At 36.9% G+C, this 18,258-nt stretch overlaps 2 protein-coding genes across 8 annotated transcripts in view; one reads left to right on the forward strand and one right to left on the reverse strand.

Moving 5' to 3' along the window:
- The window catches only part of LOC143226797 (AP-5 complex subunit mu-1-like), a 29,118-nt gene extending 26,010 nt beyond the window's left edge, over window positions 1-3,108 (forward strand). For all 6 annotated transcript variants that reach the window (XM_076458213.1, XM_076458215.1, XM_076458217.1 and 3 more), the window contains 2 exons: window positions 2,029-2,125; window positions 2,723-3,108. In XM_076458213.1, coding sequence (XP_076314328.1) covers window positions 2,029-2,125; window positions 2,723-2,796 — 171 coding nt within the window. In that variant the 3' untranslated portion in view covers window positions 2,797-3,108. The remainder of the gene's footprint in view (window positions 1-2,028; window positions 2,126-2,722) is intronic.
- A 5,584-nt stretch (window positions 3,109-8,692) lies between these two features.
- Window positions 8,693-18,258, reverse strand: part of LOC143226802 (uncharacterized) — a 45,996-nt gene continuing 36,430 nt past the window's right edge. The window contains exon 3 of one of the 2 annotated variants that reach the window (XM_076458232.1): window positions 8,693-10,610. In XM_076458232.1, coding sequence (XP_076314347.1) covers window positions 9,214-10,557 — 1,344 coding nt within the window. In that variant the 5' untranslated portion in view covers window positions 10,558-10,610 and the 3' untranslated portion in view covers window positions 8,693-9,213. The remainder of the gene's footprint in view (window positions 10,611-18,258) is intronic. The other variant, XM_076458231.1, reaches the window with a different exon arrangement.

Raw genomic sequence — 18,258 nt, forward strand, 5'->3', positions numbered from 1 at the left:
CCTCCACCTTGAATCTCTTCACTGATGCCTCTGTTCTGGACTAGGGTGATGCATTTTGGGGACTATTATTCTTTTATTCTATAGTTTTCTTAGATATTCCATTCTCATGTTAGTCTGTTGGGGATTTGGGTTGTTCCACATGAAAATCAGGAGATCCTTCCTTTGTTCCACTACTGTTGTATTTGAGTACATACAGACACTTTTATGGTGATAACATATATCTTACAGAAAGGGTGGGATTCAGTCTCGTAACATTTGTTTGGAGGGTTTCTCTGTGTTGTAATACATTCACATAATGCCTTCCTCTGAGCCAGTGGTCCATTTTTTTGTGCCAATGAACCAGTTTTCCTATGCTTAATGCATTCACAAAAGAAAAGTGTCATCTCCTGATGCTTTAATAGCTGTCAGTTCTGGGTCCAGTTTTTTATCATTGGGTACTCTGAGCTCATGAAGATTAAAAAAAAACCTCTCTGAATAAAGTTTTCTTTCTTGGGTTTCGGCCATGATCAGTTGGTTCCATATTTTTTAGTACATCAAGAATTGTCATGTACAGCTTCTTGGCTGGCTGTTATGCTATGCTCTGTTAACCAATCTGGATTCTCTTCTTAGATTCCTCTTTTTGGGAGTATATCAATCCCATTGATCTATCTTTTGAAATTGGTTCTTGTCTGTCTTAAACTTGTTAACAATTTAAATATAAATGTTGGAGGTATCTCACAATTTACAAAATTAAAATTGAAAAACAGCTAAATTTGGGACACAGATGCATCACTTAAACGTTTTTCCACAGTTAACATGGTGAAACTTTATTTTTAAAATGATGCATCTCTATCCCATTTTAGCTGTTCTTCATTTTTAAATTTGTTTACACTGTCTTGTTTTATTTTTATCATTTACTGTTTTCAAAATTAAAGTTCTTTTCTACTCTCTATTGAAGATTAAAGAGCTCCAACCTAATCCACCTTCACTCATACTCATGTGTAATCCACCTTCACACATACTTGTGTGTCTGTATTACCTCCATTCTTGTTTTTCTGTTTGTTTTTCAATTTTTTTATTGCGTCTCCCATGATTACCTAGGTGTTTTCTTCAGTGAGATTTAATCCTGGTCTTAAGTTATCTGGCCTCTTCATTTGAAATTTGTTCACTCTACTAGCTGTGTTTTCCCTTATTGATTTATCTGTTTTGATTAACCCTAAATTTACTTTGAACAAACATTTTCTGTGTTTGGTCAGAGCTGCTCTTTATATTCTCATGAATGGAATATTTTCATGACATCACCAGGAGTTATTGATGTTCCTGCTCCATTCACGTTACTTGTTTTGTGAAACTGGTACGTCTTGTTTGTTGTGATGTTTCCTGACAACACAAATAATGGATTACATCTTAAAACATTTGCAACTTGGCAATATTTTTCATATCTTGAGCTCTGTATGTTTCAGCAGATGTCTTATATTGTGGCATGGATATGAACCTCCATTGTTTGTTCTAATTTACCTCCACCATATTGATACATCTTCCCTTCCAGGATTCTATTAACAAATCTATGGTCGTTCTTGGTGTTCAACATTCCTCTTTCCAATAAAATATAGCAGTGTAATTAGGACTCCCGGACACTTGTTCGATAAGTCAAGTGGGATAATGAGGAAGTAGGGTAAAGTACTACAGTGCTTAAATTACTTTTCAAAATCTTCAGTAACATGTTTTGTTGACAGCATGAGTTCAAAGTTAAGAAGTGAAAGTGTTCAATATTCCAGAGTTTGAAATTTATTTTAAAAATATAAAAGTTGAATGAATTATTTTCACTCATTTTATTACAAGATTATAAAGTTTGTTCCTGTTTTGTTTTTTATTAGTGTAACTGCTTTATATTGCTAAAAGCTGGACACGAGAGAAAATTTACACTTACTACACGTGCTGTTTTTTGTGTGTTTATTAGTAAGCTATCAGATATTTTTCTCTTTTAGTAACGTTATTGTTTAGGTTCACAATATTCACATACTGTAACAATTTGATGTTTTTTTTCAGGTTAAGTTTAAATGCGTAGACTACACTATTAGTGGCTGTGTTATAGATCCAAAAAATATCCAGGTAAATCCACCACATAAACCCAAAATATCTGCAGGTAATTTGATGTTTTAATCTAGCTAGTTTAATTTTAAGATTTTGTATTTATATAAAATGAGTATTTCTTTGTAAATATAATCTTGAAATATACCAATTACCATCAAACAGCTGTAATGGTAAAGTTATTTTATTACTTGGTTTTACAGTTTCACGCAATTGTGCTGTTATCGTATTTACCTTGAACAGTACTGTATTTTCCACCCAACCTTATCACCTGAATGTATGTTTTAAAACATTAAGTAGGGTGAGAGAGTACTAACTGATTCACTGTATTTTGATACAGTTAGAAAGATTTTATCGTGTGAAATCAATACATAATAGAATTAGGTGTTGTAACTTTAGTTATTAAATAGTTCATCAAATAAAGATACATATATTTAGCATCAACAAAATGTATGATCCTTTTCATTAAAAACATTTATTTTGCTTTATGAAGATACTAAATTAAAGTAGTTCAAAGTTTTAATTAGATGTTGACTATCTCTGTTTAGTTGGTGTTTGTTTAACAACTGTGTTAGTAAAGAGAAGTACCTCTGGCTTGGTTTTAGTTTAAGTTGGTTTAAAAGCTGTGTTAATGACTTTTTATTTCTTTCAGAGAGATTTGTAAGCAGCACTGACTTCAAAATTTGGAATTGCTTTGGAGATGTACCGTTTTCCAGTGTGAGGTAACCCACTCCAGGCATCTCTGCCATTTAATCTTGCAACTGAGTTAGTAACAATAAGAAAAAATATTATGGAATAAATATATAGAATTTTTCTAAAGATTGTTTCCATAGAAATCAGATACAGATTTAATTTTATTATGATAACGTTCAGTGTTACATGTAATTTATACCAAAGTTAATATTTAACTAATTTAAACCTCGTGGTATGAATACTTAATTTTTTCCTAAATGTAATTTTTTGAATGAGGAAATGTGTTGTAGTGAACGGAATTCTTTTGTATAGGTTTCTAAGTAAAGTAATCAAAATGTACAAAAAGAGAAACATAAGGGAGAGAAATTTCAAGTACAGAAAGAGAATAAGGAAGAACAAATTAACACAGTATTGTGTATATTTTATTTTTTAAACACAGTTTCAGGATAAATAGGTTCAACAATCAATCACCAATATTCATTTTACATATAATCTCTAACGATGTTCGGTCTTGTTGTTTATTGTCTTACACTCAGTACATCAATATAAATTATTTAATTGTCTAATCAAAAGATTAGACATCAACTATAACACAGTAGTGTTGTCAAGTTAGATACACTTATCAATCTCAGAACGGCTGGTATGGGTATTAACACTTATTGATAAGGAAAGAACAATGTTTTGACCTTCCTAGGTCATCTTTGGGTTGAAACATTCTTCCTTATCAATAAAAGTGTTAATACCCATACCAGCTGTTCTGAGATACATTTTTATTTCAAGAGGGTTTCTTGTCATCAATAAACTTATCATTTAACAGAGTAGTAACTGATACAACTTTTGGACACTGCATGTGTGTTTACATTTTGATTTCTGTTTGTCCTAGACAACATTCTTGAAAACTTGGAACATTGTGAATACTTTGGAACTTAAAAATTCCTTTACATGATGTGCACCAATTATTATCTGCATAAAAAAGAACAGTTTTTTCACAATATGTACACTTATGAAAAACAAAATGAAACTTAATACAGAAGACATTGGTCTTTCTTTTATGGCATCTCGTGTCATTTCAGGACCAAATTTTAATAATTCAGTTCAATAGGTTTCTCACTAAACATCAAAGTTTGACTTGGCTTTTTAATTTTCAGTTTAGTCTTTTCAGAGTTTAACCAAATATTTCATGGGCGTTCTACTCTTCAACAAGTAAATTCTGTTTTGAAAACGGTTGTAAATTTCAATTCAATTTAACTTATCATAACAAACAGTTTTTAAACGTTTTTTTAATTTTAACCAATAAACAGTTTAAGTTACTTACGCAAAGTTCTCAATGAAGTTTTGCAGGACATCTAAGACAGAATTCACAAAACAAATGGAGGATATAAACTGGTTGTCTGGTTTGATATTTACTTTTAAAACGTGGAAAGAAAATGGATGTGAAATTTCATTCCATAATCATAACAGTGATAATCCAATTGGTTCATGGTATATTTGATAGGTAAGATTTTTGACCATCTTGCCCTGTAAATGATAGGGAATGAAGCAACACATTGTAGGGAAGAAAAGCCATCTAGAGCCAGAACTTACGGTTGCTAACTGAGATGTCCACTGATTGTTAGCAAGAATTTCTACTGGCATTACAAAATGGCAAGTCACTTTGGTCCCAAGTAAAATGTAGACATTTTCAATCAAAATATTCGTGGAATTTCAAACGTTTTGTAATAAAGTTTATGAACAGATGGACTCTTCTGAAGGAATGTGGACCTTCCTCACTTCACTCTTGTGCTGCAATATGTCATTAAGTTATGTTAAAAATAATTATATTATTGTTATGGATGGCATTCGCTATTTTCTTAACTAAAACCTTCAACTGAAAGTGCACCATCTCCAAGTGATGAAATAGTTATTTTTACAGGAAGACTATGAAACTGTCATTTCTTCATAAACTCAGTTTGAGACTAACGTATGATATACGTTGTCAGCTTTCAAAGGTATCAGTGAAAAATTGGCATATTTCTTTATAATAGAACGTGGTTTATAATAAAGAGTAAGAGGTTAATACACTAATAATGTGATGTATGAAGGACACCATTATTATTATTATTGTCTATGACCTGGAGATCCTATATGAACTATAGGCAATACATCCGCTTATCTTTATGACTCAAATATGCCAACCTGGTATATAATCCAAACAGAAGGGTGGCTATAAATTATAAACAAATTAAATGCCACCTACATGTACATATAAACTTCAAGAGCAGGAAATTTATTTCGATTTTGTTGGCCCTCATGCATGAAACGTTTTCCTGCTTTGTCACTTTATAAATAAACAGGAACAGTTGAGTTACTCTATAAACACAGAAGGAACAATTTACTTATTTTTCTAATAAGGATTTACACAGTTGATAAAAAATGTGTTTAATTTCTCTGCTGAACAATTTAATTACTTTGGTAATAAACAGGAAATATTTCGCTACTCTGTTTTTACAGAACAGTGTGACAACTTTGCTAGTAAATAGATATTTAAGTATTAACGTAACAAAAAGATCAGTTTGAAAGTCAGATGGCCAGATAACACGAAAACTGGATAGGAATACCAATACGTAGTTTTGATTACTGGCACTTCTCTGTTGTGTTGTACACAAAGTTAAACAGATTTACTGATGAATGTAATGATAGCTAGCAATCGTTCTTTTTTTTAATTAAGAACCACATCCACTAAAGAGAATGAGTGAAATAGTTTCATTACTTTTTGGTAAGAAGCCCAAACATGATTGAAGGAATAGGTTTTGTAAACAGATAAATTGATATGTTTAAAAAGGGAAGAACTTGAACATCACAGACGATACAACTGATTGAGATTTGTATTTAGATGAAGGGCAGAAGAGAAACACTCAATCGATACAAATTACTTCAATTATAGCCAATAATTATCGGAGGGATTTTCTTCGGCGAATACGTTATAGGTTTCCAACAAACTACCTCGACACATCATACACTTTCTCTGTACAGTATTTCGACTTCTTTTTTCACACGAAAAGAAATCATCCCCAGTTCTTGAAATAAAATAATTATTAAAGGAACATGTCGATGATAATATTTCAAAGGCTCTTAATTACTCAGCATCCCACCCCCTCCTTCACTGTGGTTTTATTTAACTTGCTTATAATTACTCAATATCCCACCCCCTCCTTCACTGTGGTTTTATTTAACTTGCTTATAATTACTCAGCATCCCACCCCCTCCTTCACTGTGGTTTTATTTAACTTGCTTATAATTACTCAGCATCCCACCCCCTCCTTCACTGTGGTTTTGTTTAACTTGCTTATAATTACTCAATATCCCACCCCCTCCTTCACTGTGGTTTTATTTAACTTGCTTATAATTACTCAATATCCCACCCCCTCCTTCACTGTGGTTTTATTTAACTTGCTTATAATTACTCAATATCCCACCCCCTCCTTCACTGTGGTTTTATTTAACTTGCTTATAATTACTCAATATCCCACCCCTTTCTTCACTGTGGTTTTATTCTGCTTGCTTATAATTACTCAATATCCCACCCCCTTTCTTCACTGTGGTTTTATTTAACTTGCTTATAATTACTCAATATCCCACCCCCTCCTTCACTGTGGTTTTATTTAACTTGCTTATAATTACTCAATATCCCACCCCTTTCTTCACTGTGGTTTTATTCTGCTTGCTTATAATTACTCAATATCCCACCCCCTTTCTTCACTGTGGTTTTATTCTGCTTGCTCATAATTACTCAGCATCCCACCCCCTTTCTTCACTGTGGTTTTATTCTGCTTGCTTATAATTACTCAATATCCCACCCCCTTTCTTCACTGTGGTTTTATTCTGTTTGCTCATAATTACTCAGCATCCCACCCCCTCCTTCACTGTTGTTTTATTTAACTTGCTTATAATTACTCAATATCCCACCCCCTTTCTTCACTGTGGTTTTATTCTGCTTGCTTATAATTACTCAATATCCCACCCCCTTTCTTCACTGTGGTTTTATTTAACTTGCTTATAATTACTCAATATCCCACCCCCTTTCTTCACTGTGGTTTTATTCTGCTTGCTCATAATTACTCAGCATCCCACCCCCTTTCTTCACTGTGGTTTTATTCTGTTTGCTCATAATTACTCAGCATCCCACCCCCCCTCCTTCACTGTTGTTTTATTTAACTTGCTTATAATTACTCAATATCCCACCCCCTTTCTTCACTGTGGTTTTATTCTGCTTGCTTATAATTACTCAATATCCCACCCCCTTTCTTCACTGTGGTTTTATTTAACTTGCTTATAATTACTCAATATCCCACCCCTTTCTTCACTGTGGTTTTATTCTGCTTGCTTATAATTACTCAATATCCCACCCCTTTTTCTTCACTGTGGTTTTATTTAACTTGCTTATAATTACTCAATATCCCACCCCTTTCTTCACTGTGGTTTTATTCTGCTTGCTTATAATTACTCAATATCCCACCCCCTTTCTTCACTGTGGTTTTATTCTGCTTGCTTATAATTACTCAATATCCCACCCCCTTTCTTCACTGTGGTTTTATTTAACTTGCTTATAATTACTCAATATCCCACCCCTTTCTTCACTGTGGTTTTATTCTGCTTGCTTATAATTACTCAATATCCCACCCCCTTTCTTCACTGTGGTTTTATTCTGCTTGCTCATAATTACTCAGCATCCCACCCCCTTTCTTCACTGTGGTTTTATTCTGTTTGCTCATAATTACTCAGCATCCCACCCCGTTTCTTCACTGTGGTTTTATTCTGTTTGCTCATAATTACTCAGCATCCCACCCCCTTTCTTCACTGTGGTTTTATTCTGTTTGCTCATAATTACTCAATATCCCACCCCCTTTCTTCACTGTGGTTTTATTCTGCTTGCTCATAATTACTCAGCATCCCACCCCCTTTCTTCACTGTGGTTTTATTCTGTTTGCTCATAATTACTCAGCATCCCACCCCCTCCTTCACTGTTGTTTTATTTAACTTGCTTATAATTACTCAATATCCCACCCCCTTTCTTCACTGTGGTTTTATTCTGCTTGCTTATAATTACTCAATATCCCACCCCCTTTCTTCACTGTGGTTTTATTTAACTTGCTTATAATTACTCAATATCCCACCCCTTTCTTCACTGTGGTTTTATTCTGCTTGCTTATAATTACTCAATATCCCACCCCCTTTCTTCACTGTGGTTTTATTCTGCTTGCTTATAATTACTCAATATCCCACCCCCTTTCTTCACTGTGGTTTTATTTAACTTGCTTATAATTACTCAATATCCCACCCCTTTCTTCACTGTGGTTTTATTCTGCTTGCTTATAATTACTCAATATCCCACCCCCTTTCTTCACTGTGGTTTTATTCTGCTTGCTCATAATTACTCAGCATCCCACCCCCTTTCTTCACTGTGGTTTTATTCTGTTTGCTCATAATTACTCAGCATCCCACCCCCCTTTCTTCACTGTGGTTTTATTCTGTTTGCTCATAATTACTCAGCATCCCACCCCCTTTCTTCACTGTGGTTTTATTCTGTTTGCTCATAATTACTCAATATCCCACCCCCTTTCTTCACTGTGGTTTTATTCTGCTTGCTCATAATTACTCAGCATCCCACCCCCTTTCTTCACTGTGGTTTTATTCTGTTTGCTCATAATTACTCAGCATCCCACCCCCTCCTTCACTGTTGTTTTATTTAACTTGCTTATAATTACTCAATATCCCACCCCCTTTCTTCACTGTGGTTTTATTCTGCTTGCTTATAATTACTCAATATCCCACCCCCTTTCTTCACTGTGGTTTTATTTAACTTGCTTATAATTACTCAATATCCCACCCTTTTCTTCACTGTGGTTTTATTCTGCTTGCTTATAATTACTCAATATCCCACCCCCTTTCTTCACTGTGGTTTTATTCTGCTTGCTCATAATTACTCAGCATCCCACCCCCTTTCTTCACTGTGGTTTTATTCTGTTTGCTCATAATTACTCAGCATCCCACCCCCTTTCTTCACTGTGGTTTTATTCTGTTTGCTCATAATTACTCAGCATCCCACCCCCTTTCTTCACTGTGGTTTTATTCTGTTTGCTCATAATTACTCAGCATCCCACCCCCTTTCTTCACTGTGGTTTTATTCTGTTTGCTCATAATTACTCAGCATCCCACCCCCTTTCTTCACTGTGGTTTTATTCTGCTTGCTTATAATTACTCAATATCCCACCCCCTTCCTTCACTGTGGTTTTATTTTGTTTCTCGTCTTCGAGAAACTCACCAACCGTGATGCTATAAACTATACTGAAAATTAACAACAATTCTCACGACACTGTACAATACAACAATAAAAGCAATGCTCTCGTTGGACATATTAGATGCTACTGCGCATGCTTCTTAGCTATGGATATTTGCGTCCGCTGCGTTTCTTCAGGCTTGAGCATCGGGTATGGCAGTGTAACGAACTGATGGAGGGTCACGTAACAACAGTGCGTCTTTGGGGAAGTGTACGCAGCGTCGGACGCACCAGATGATACCCACTACCCCAAAGATTGTCAAAGACGTGCCAAAGAAAACGACAGAACCGAACACGGTAGAATGTTTCTGATGCCAGCTGCTTCTAGTTGCTGTTGAAACGTCCATCTTTGGCTTTAACTTCTCCTCTCTGTAAAGTACTTCGATGTTCGACACGTTTCTAGTTCGCTGAAGTCCTGGGTGCCAGGATACATAACTTTCTTTTGAAAGGTCCGGTGTAGATGGAGCTGTGGTGTTTGTTGGGGAAGGATTTGAGAGAGGGACGGTAGAAAGCAGGGGAGTGACTACTTGAGTTCCTCGTGAATGAGAATTGTTAAAAGAGAAATACTCATCTGTTGATGTTACCTGGGTAGGCAAAGCCACAGAGCCCTGACTGGTTGGTGTAGGGAAATTCGTAGTCTCTAAACCAGATGTATGCAGACACCAAATCTCTCCATCAAATAAATTATTTCTGCACTCAGCTTGTGTACTTAGAACACAAAGTTTTCCGTTTTCGGTCCACGCTGTTACAGTTTTGTTCAGAGAAGGACACCTGTTGTCTTGGTAATTGTCATGTTTAATTGGAACTTGCTCCCATTGAAGACTAGCTGGGTCTAGTTTCCATATCTCCTCTTCTTCTTCTTGGCCTCTGCCCCAAACCCAGAGGACTCTGTTGGATATCCACGTGACCAAAGATCCTAAATGTACTGTAATGTTTTCGTATTGCCATTCACCAATTTGTATAAAAGAAATGTTACTTGTGGAATAATTGGCTGCCCATAGACCTTGGGCGTCTGAAGACAGGTCTTTCAGCCACAAGTAGAGGACTTGAGCGTGGTTTTCAGACCAAGAAAGCCCTATAACATTAGGTTTTGTCTCATTGTAATAAAAATTCGAAATTTCCTGGTCAATTTCCCATCTAGCCTTTTTAAAATTCAGGCGGTAAACAGAACCTGAATGGAGATCCATAGCAAAGAAATGACCGTCTAAACACCAGGTTAGGTGTGAAGAAGATATATTTGCATCTGGTACATGATGCCATTGTGACGAATTCGTGTGCAACACGAACGCTTCTTCATAATTGTCGACGAAGAGATAATGTTGTTCGTGCTCACATCTGACCGCCCACGAAGAGCTCTCCTCGCTCGTTTTATTTGGTAATGACGTACGGTTCCAGACACCCATCGTAGAGTCATACAACCAGAGATTTCTGTCGGAAATTCCATAGAACCTTGTATTTCCATCAGTCCATCCGCTCATGGGATGCAGATTACAAGGAACAGAAGGTTGTGATCTTTGTGGAACATCTGCGTCTAAAAGAAGAAAATTGAAGGTGTCAGATAGAAATGTTAAGAATTCTCTTTTTTTTCCCACTAGTTATATCACATTTGAAATAAAAATTGACTTTCTTATTTAAAAATTGTTTTACACGTATGGCAGATAAGCTGTACGCATGTGCAATACTGACCGGATGTACAAAATAAAATTTAAAAGTTGAATATTGATTGGTGTTCCGATAGAAACATGAAATCTAAAAACAGGTTTCTTTGAAATTAAGTACAAACTATGCTCTGTCCACCGCAGGTATCGAAACGCGATTTCCACCTTTCTTAGCCCGCAAGCATAAAACTGCGCCGCTGGGAGGTCAATAAAAAAAAAAAAAAGAACTACACTTTATTCATTGAAAGACCAAACCTTAAGTTAATCGTAGTAAATAAGTTGTGTTGGTTGATTTTAACGTTGGAATTTACGTCACTATGTGTATGTTTATGGAAATGTTGACTTTCATAACACTCGCAAAAATCTGAAATTATTGATAATTATGTAAAAACTACGTATAGAGAAGCAAGTGCTAAACATATTACAACACCCCTGTCCTCGGCTGGTGCTGTGGTAAATCTACGGACTTACAACACTAAAATCAGAGGTTCAATTCCCCTCGGTGGATTCAGCAGATAGTCCGATGTGACTTTGCTATAACAAAACACATACATGTATGCAACGCCCCCTACAATCCCGTACCCATTAACATTCCTAAGACATGCGCCCGTCAACGGTCAATTACAATCTCTCTTTGTTAACCTGAAGATGTTCTAGAAAGGTCAAAACGTTGTTCTCTATTTTAATAAGAGTTTCGGTGCTCGTACCAACCGTATTTAGAATACAAGTGCTAAAGTTCTTTCTCAAGCACGACAGTGAAGCAAAATAATGAACAACATGGGGCAAATTTCGACTTCCGCATGTTTTAAATTGAAACAATCAAGATGCACGTGGTTTCACTAGTATTTCAGGCACCGCACTATATTTGCAGGATTACATTGTTCCTGCCTTGTTTCCTGGAAAAGAAGTTCGTTTGTTTTAAATTTCGCGCAAAGATACTGGAAGGTTATTTTTGCCAGTTTACCCAAATTTTGAATTAACAAATCAGAAGAAAGGCAGCCAGTTAACACAGCCGCTCTTAGGGTATTCTTCATCAACGAAAAAGTGGATTCACCATCACGTTACGATGTTCCCATGGGTGAAAGAAGAAGCACTTTCGAAAATAGGAATAGAATCCACGATCCTCCGATGGCCAGTCGAGTGTCCCTGATCATCAGACCATACCAGATCTGAGGAAGAAAATCTTAAAATGTGAATTGAAATGTCATCCACATCGGAAACAGCATAATGAGTGAAACGTCGTCCGTTCAGATAAGCCACCTCAGTATAGAGAACGAAACGTCAGCCTATTCAAGAGACAACAACAGCCCCTTACAGTAAAGAAATGTGTAGGATGCACATAACCTCATTAAGTACAAGTATAACCTCACAGTAAATAAATCAAACACTGGATATGATTACAAAATATCTGATAAAAGAAATAACTCATTTATCACACACTTTCAAAGTTTGTAGTTTAAACTGAAGAGTTCTTTTCACTGTTAAAAATAGAAAATAAAACACAACTTATCACTCCAGTAAACATAACTGGTTTCATTTAAGCCAACGTTTCGTCATTGAGGTAGCCCCCCAGTGGCCCAGCGGTATGTATGTGGACTTACAACGCTAAAATCCGGGTTTCGATACCCGTGGTGGGCGGAGCACAGATAGCCCATTGTGAAGCTTTGTGTTTAATTCAAAACAAATCATTGAGGCGTGCGACTTGTAATCTGAGGGTCGCGGGTTCGCATCCCCATCACACGAAACATACTAGACCTTTTAACAACAGAAACGTTATTACGTGACCGTCAATACTAATACACCTTCACAAAAAAGTAGTGCTGAATTATGGACAGCTAACGAAGAGGAACCGTGTGTAGCTTTGCGCGAAATTCAAAACAAAGAAGCGAGAGTGAGGAACGAATTAGATAACCAACAAAACCCTTGATCCTTTATTTTAGCGGAGCGAAAAATCTCATGGTTTTTTATATCAAAATTATCACCTATAGTGACTATCACGTTCATATTATCTCGTTTCTGTTGGATGATTAGTTTCGTACCCGCTTTAAAGTATGGAGGTTTGAATCCACGGACGGTGTACAGAGCTATTACTCAAGTTTTCACCATATCAGTAGAAAAACGTTTTTTTGTTTACTCCTATTACAATTCCACCTTCTCTTTCTCAGCCATCTCAAAAGAAACATGATGGCAAATCTTAGAATGTGCCATGTAATACCAGGTGAGTGTCCATTTCAAAAGAAACATGATGGCAAGTCTTAGAATGTACCATGTAATACCAGGTGAGTGTCCATCTCAAAAGAAACATGATGGCAAGTCTTAGAATGTACCATGTAATACCAGGTGAGTGTCCATCTCAAAAGAAACATGATAGCAAGTCTTAGAATGTACCATGTAATGCCAGGTGAGTGTCCATCTCAAAATAAACATGATGGCAAGTCTTAGAATGTACCATGTAATACCAGGTGAGTGTTTGCCTAGTTGGACAAGCATCCGATACGAAATAAGTTTGTTTTTTGTTTTTAATTTCGCGCAAAACTACACGAGGGCTATCTGCGTTAACCGTCCCTAATTTAGCAAGGAAAGACTAGAGGGAAGGCAGCTAGTCATCACCACCCACCGCCAACTCTTGGGCTACTCTTTCACTAACGAATAGTTGGACTGACCGTAACTTTATAACGCCCCCACGACTGAAAGGGCTAGCATGTTTGGCGCGACGGGGATGCGAACCCGCGACCCTCAAATTACGAGTCGCACGCCTTAACACGCTTGGCCAGGTATTAGGACTAATGAAGTATTGAGAACAAAATTTAACGCACGATTTTTTCAAATCGCTCTTTTTAAGCTATGACAAAATACTAGAGCTACACATTTCATAATTAGTTCATTTTTTTTGCACTTCAACGAATACTTTGTATAATTTGTGCCCTAATGTTCTTTCAACACAGTTAGACACAAAGCTTTGTTTGTTTCTTTAGAATTTTCACACAAAACTACTCAAGGTTTGTTTCCTATCAAAGCATGAAACATTGCTTACTGCCAGTATATACACCCTGTTATAGCACTATAAGCCCTCGGATTTACTGTTGAACCACCTGGAGGTACGACATCAAAGTTTAGGATTCCTGTAGCTAATATTACATTATTACATGTATCAAGAAATGTAGCAATAACGTTATAATAATACAAGATTTGGGGTTTCATGGTTTGTTACGAATTTCGCGCAGTTACAAGGTTATCTGCGTTAGCCGTCCTTAATTCAGCAGCGAAAGACTAGAGGGAAGGTAGCTGGTCATAATCACCCACCTCCAACTCTCGGCAGAAAGGGCGAGCATGTTTGGTGTGATGGAGATTCGAACCCGCGACCCTCAGATTACGGGCCTAAATACGTGTATCAGCACTAAGAGTTATACGACTATCACTGACGCAACACAATGCTTATGTTTTTCTTTTAAAAATATATAATTTTTCCCGCGATCAAAATAGATGGCCGAGCCCTATACTTCTTGTTTTGTTTGTTTTCTTTAACATGTTGATACTTTGAAGCTGGCTTGATATACGACGAAAGCCATTTTCCACGTAGAAAATGGCCGTCACGTAATAGGTAGGACGTAATTACTTAAAATTCACTCTGTAATCCACGTGACTACACGTGATTAGAGCAGTCACGCACAAGCCATTTCCTTGTGACACAGCATGACTCATTTAGAAACGAATGGCGTATTGAGTTAATCTCATAATCCGTTTTATGAAATAGGAAGGCCTAAAGTTAAAACCACATGAACGAGTTGAAGGAAAGCTGTCACGAAACACGACTGGTTTATTTTGAAAGAGAGGTAACAAGTGATGGGAAAATACCATCGGATTCAAGATTATGAACAATCGTTTCGGACACAGTAATAAATTACCTACGTTTTAAAAGTATTTGATAACAATACAGAACATTTCGCTTATTTTATTCACAACAATTTATACAAGGGTTATCTGCGCTAGCAGTTCCTAATTTTGAACAGATAGATTAGAGAAAGGGCGGCTAATCATCAAAACCCACCGCCAACTCTTAGGCTACTCTTTATCAACGAATAACTGAATTGACCGTCACATTATAACGGCTAAAAGTGTACTTACAGCACCTCACACAAACATAAAACCCAATATTACATTTTGTGAGCAGCATCTGTGAAAGAGAGTTTTACTTAAGTATTGTAGATGATGGGTGTACACTATATACCATAGAAAAGAAACGTGTGGACTACTGCTATCCCTTTCTTCATCCGTTAATCTCACATATGCTTCTTTTGCACAAAAGTTTTTGTATATATAATGTTGGCCTTTCTCGGCTTTAATGAGATGGCACCCAAATTGTCAACCTAACAGCAAGTACAACTGTCCTCACGCAACCTGTGTACTAGCACTGCCACGAGACGGAAACTACGGTTTCATATTTTTGCTTTTGCGGTTCTTATTACGTTTTTTAAAACAACTACGTACAAGGAAAGCAACTTTTAATGTCCCTAGATGACCTTTTATTAATCATAAATTGACATAACCTCCATCCGGGATAGCGGTACTTCAACTCGTAGAACAAAAGTTCTGACACCAACTTACGACGTCTTGTAAACTAAGTAACCCAACGATATTTCCGTCGTTGTGGACAACAATATCTCACATGTTTGTTTGTACGACGATTAAAGTTTAGTCGTTTGTGGTTTTGTGTGGTTTGGTTTGAATTTCGCGCAAAGCTACGCGAGGGCTATCTGTGCTAGCTGTCCCTAATTTAGCAGTGTGAGACTAGAGGGAAGGCAGCTAGTTATCACAACCCACAGCGAACTCTTGGGCTACACTTTCATCAACAAACAGTGGGATTGACCGTCACATTATAACGCCCCCACGGCTGAAAGGACGAGCATGTTTGGTGTGACGGGGATTCGAACCCGGGACCCTCACATTACGAGTCGAACACCTTAAGACACCTGGCCAGAGGGATGAAGATAAATCCCCATTCTCGAACACCCCAAGTTAAAAACGTAAACCCCCTCCAATGTTACGAACACCCCAGGTTAATAACCTAAACCCCATCCTCGTAAGATTGGATTGAAATATATAATATAGAGAAAAGGAATTTGTTGTAAATCAATAATAAGGAAACAAATTACGAAATTTTAATTAAACGATTTGATTTGACCTGTGTCGTGTCTACCAAAGATGGGTCACCTCGCATAAAAAGTAATTAGGACAATTACATTCACTTTTCCTGCAATTGTAGTTACGAGTCGGTTCCACTTTTGGCTTGCCCTCTGCCATTGAAATAATTAACTTAACAAAATGGCAGAAACTATCTTCGGTTGATACAAATTAAATCGTATGGCTCTCCCCTTGTAGGTAATTCTTAAGTTTGTTAGACTCTTCTGGGCTCTCCTTCCCGAAATTACTGGGCATATTCACACAACGGAGACTGATTCCTCACCTCTGGATAAGTAATTTGACGTCACTGGATATTACAAACCGAAACCATGAAGGTCATCTGAAAGACCACTGAATGTCAGTAGTTTTCAACATGCTGACAGACTGTTGTCTTATCTTTATACGTGGTAGGGAAGTGATACAGTTTCTTTTAACATAATCCGAATAATAGGTGGCGAATTTTTAAAGCTTTAAGTGAACAAACCTGTGAGTTTCTTAAAATTATGCACAATGAGCTCTCTGTGCTCTAACCACCACAGGTATCGAAACCCGGTTTCTAGTGGTATAAGTCCGCAGAAATACCACTGCGAGCCAAACTCGAGAGACCTGCTTGTTCTAGTGCAAAGCCATACACCGTGTTATCCGTACTCTGTCCAGTGTTGAAAATCGAACCTAGGACTTAAGCGTCTTTGAGTCCATACACTTGTCACTGGCCAAGTAGGATATCGGAGAGAAGAAAGTGAGGTTGGCCATTTTCACCTTTACGAAAACTGTTTTTAATAAACAATAAACTGTCGGTTTAGAACAAAGGACAATGAAGAAATCAGAATTCTTTACATCTTGCAGAGAAAGAGTTGGACAAAATGGCGGTTGTCTCCAACCAAAAAGTGTAAGACTAAATCACTAACTGGCCAACGACATTAATATTTTGTGTATTTCAATCACATTAAAACCTTCTAACTTATTCAATAATATGAATATACATTCTCGAGTGAGGTCACTGTAAATTCACTAATTAGAAGCAAATTGAAAAAAACTGATATAATGACGTTAAACAATATTCGATATATAATCAAAATATTTAATATTTTTATTTTCATACACCAACGACTAGGCCCGGCATGGTCACGTGGTTAAGGCACTCTAGTCGTAATTCGAGCGTCGCGGGTTGGAATCCCTGTCACACCAAACATGCTCGCCCTTTCAACCGTGGAGGCGTTATAACGTCACGGCCAATCCCACTATTCATTGGTAAAAAAAGTATCCCAAGAGTTGGCGGTGGGCGGTAATGACTAGCTGCCTTCCCTCTAGTCTCACACCGCTAAATTAGGGACGGCTAGCGCAGATAGTCCTCGCGTAGCTTTGCGCGAAATTCAAACCAAACCACACAAAACCACAAACGACTAAACTTTAATCGTCGTACAAACAAACATGTGAGATATTGTTGTCCACAACGACGGAAATATCGTTGGGTTACTTAGTTTACAAGACGTCGTAAGTTGGTGTCAGAACTTTTGTTCTACGAGTTGAAGTACCGCTATCCCGGATGGAGGTTATGTCAATTTATGATTAATAAAAGGTCATCTTGGGACATTAAAAGTTGCTTTCCTTGTACGTAGTTGTTTTAAAAAACGTAATAAGAACCGCAAAAGCAAAAATATGAAACCGTAGTTTCCGTCTCGTGGTTGTGCTAGTACACAGGTTGCGTGAGGACAGTTGTACTTGCTGTTAGGTTGACAATTTGGGTGCCATCTCATTAAAGCCGAGAAAGGCCAACATTATATATACAAAAACTTTTGTGCAAAAGAAGCATATGTGAGATTAACAGGAACGGATGAAGAAAGGGATATCAGTAGTCCACACGTTTCTTTTCTATGGTATATAGTGTACACCCATCATCCATAATACTTAAGTAAAACTCTCTTTCACAGATGCTGCTCACAAAATGTAATATTGGGTTTTATGTTTGTGTGAGGTGCTGTAAGTACACTTTTAGCCGTTATAATGTGACGGTCAATTCAGTTATTCGTTGATAAAGAATAGCCTAAGAGTTGGCGGTGGGTTTTGATGATTAGCCGCCCTTTCTCTAATCTATCTGTTCAAAATTAGGAACTGCTAGCGCAGATAACCCTTGTGTAAATTGTTGTGAATAAAATAAGCGAAATGTTCTGTATTGTTATCAAATACTTTTAAAACGTAGGTAATTTATTACTGTGTCCGAAACGATTGTTCATAATCTTGAATCCGATGGTATTTTCCCATCACTTGTTACCTCTCTTTCAAAATAAACCAGTCGTGTTTCGTGACAGCTTTCCTTCAACTCGTTCATGTGGTTTTAAC

The sequence above is a fragment of the Tachypleus tridentatus genome, chromosome 9 (assembly GCF_004210375.1).
Source record: "Tachypleus tridentatus isolate NWPU-2018 chromosome 9, ASM421037v1, whole genome shotgun sequence".
Classification (NCBI taxonomy): domain Eukaryota; kingdom Metazoa; phylum Arthropoda; class Merostomata; order Xiphosura; family Limulidae; genus Tachypleus; species Tachypleus tridentatus.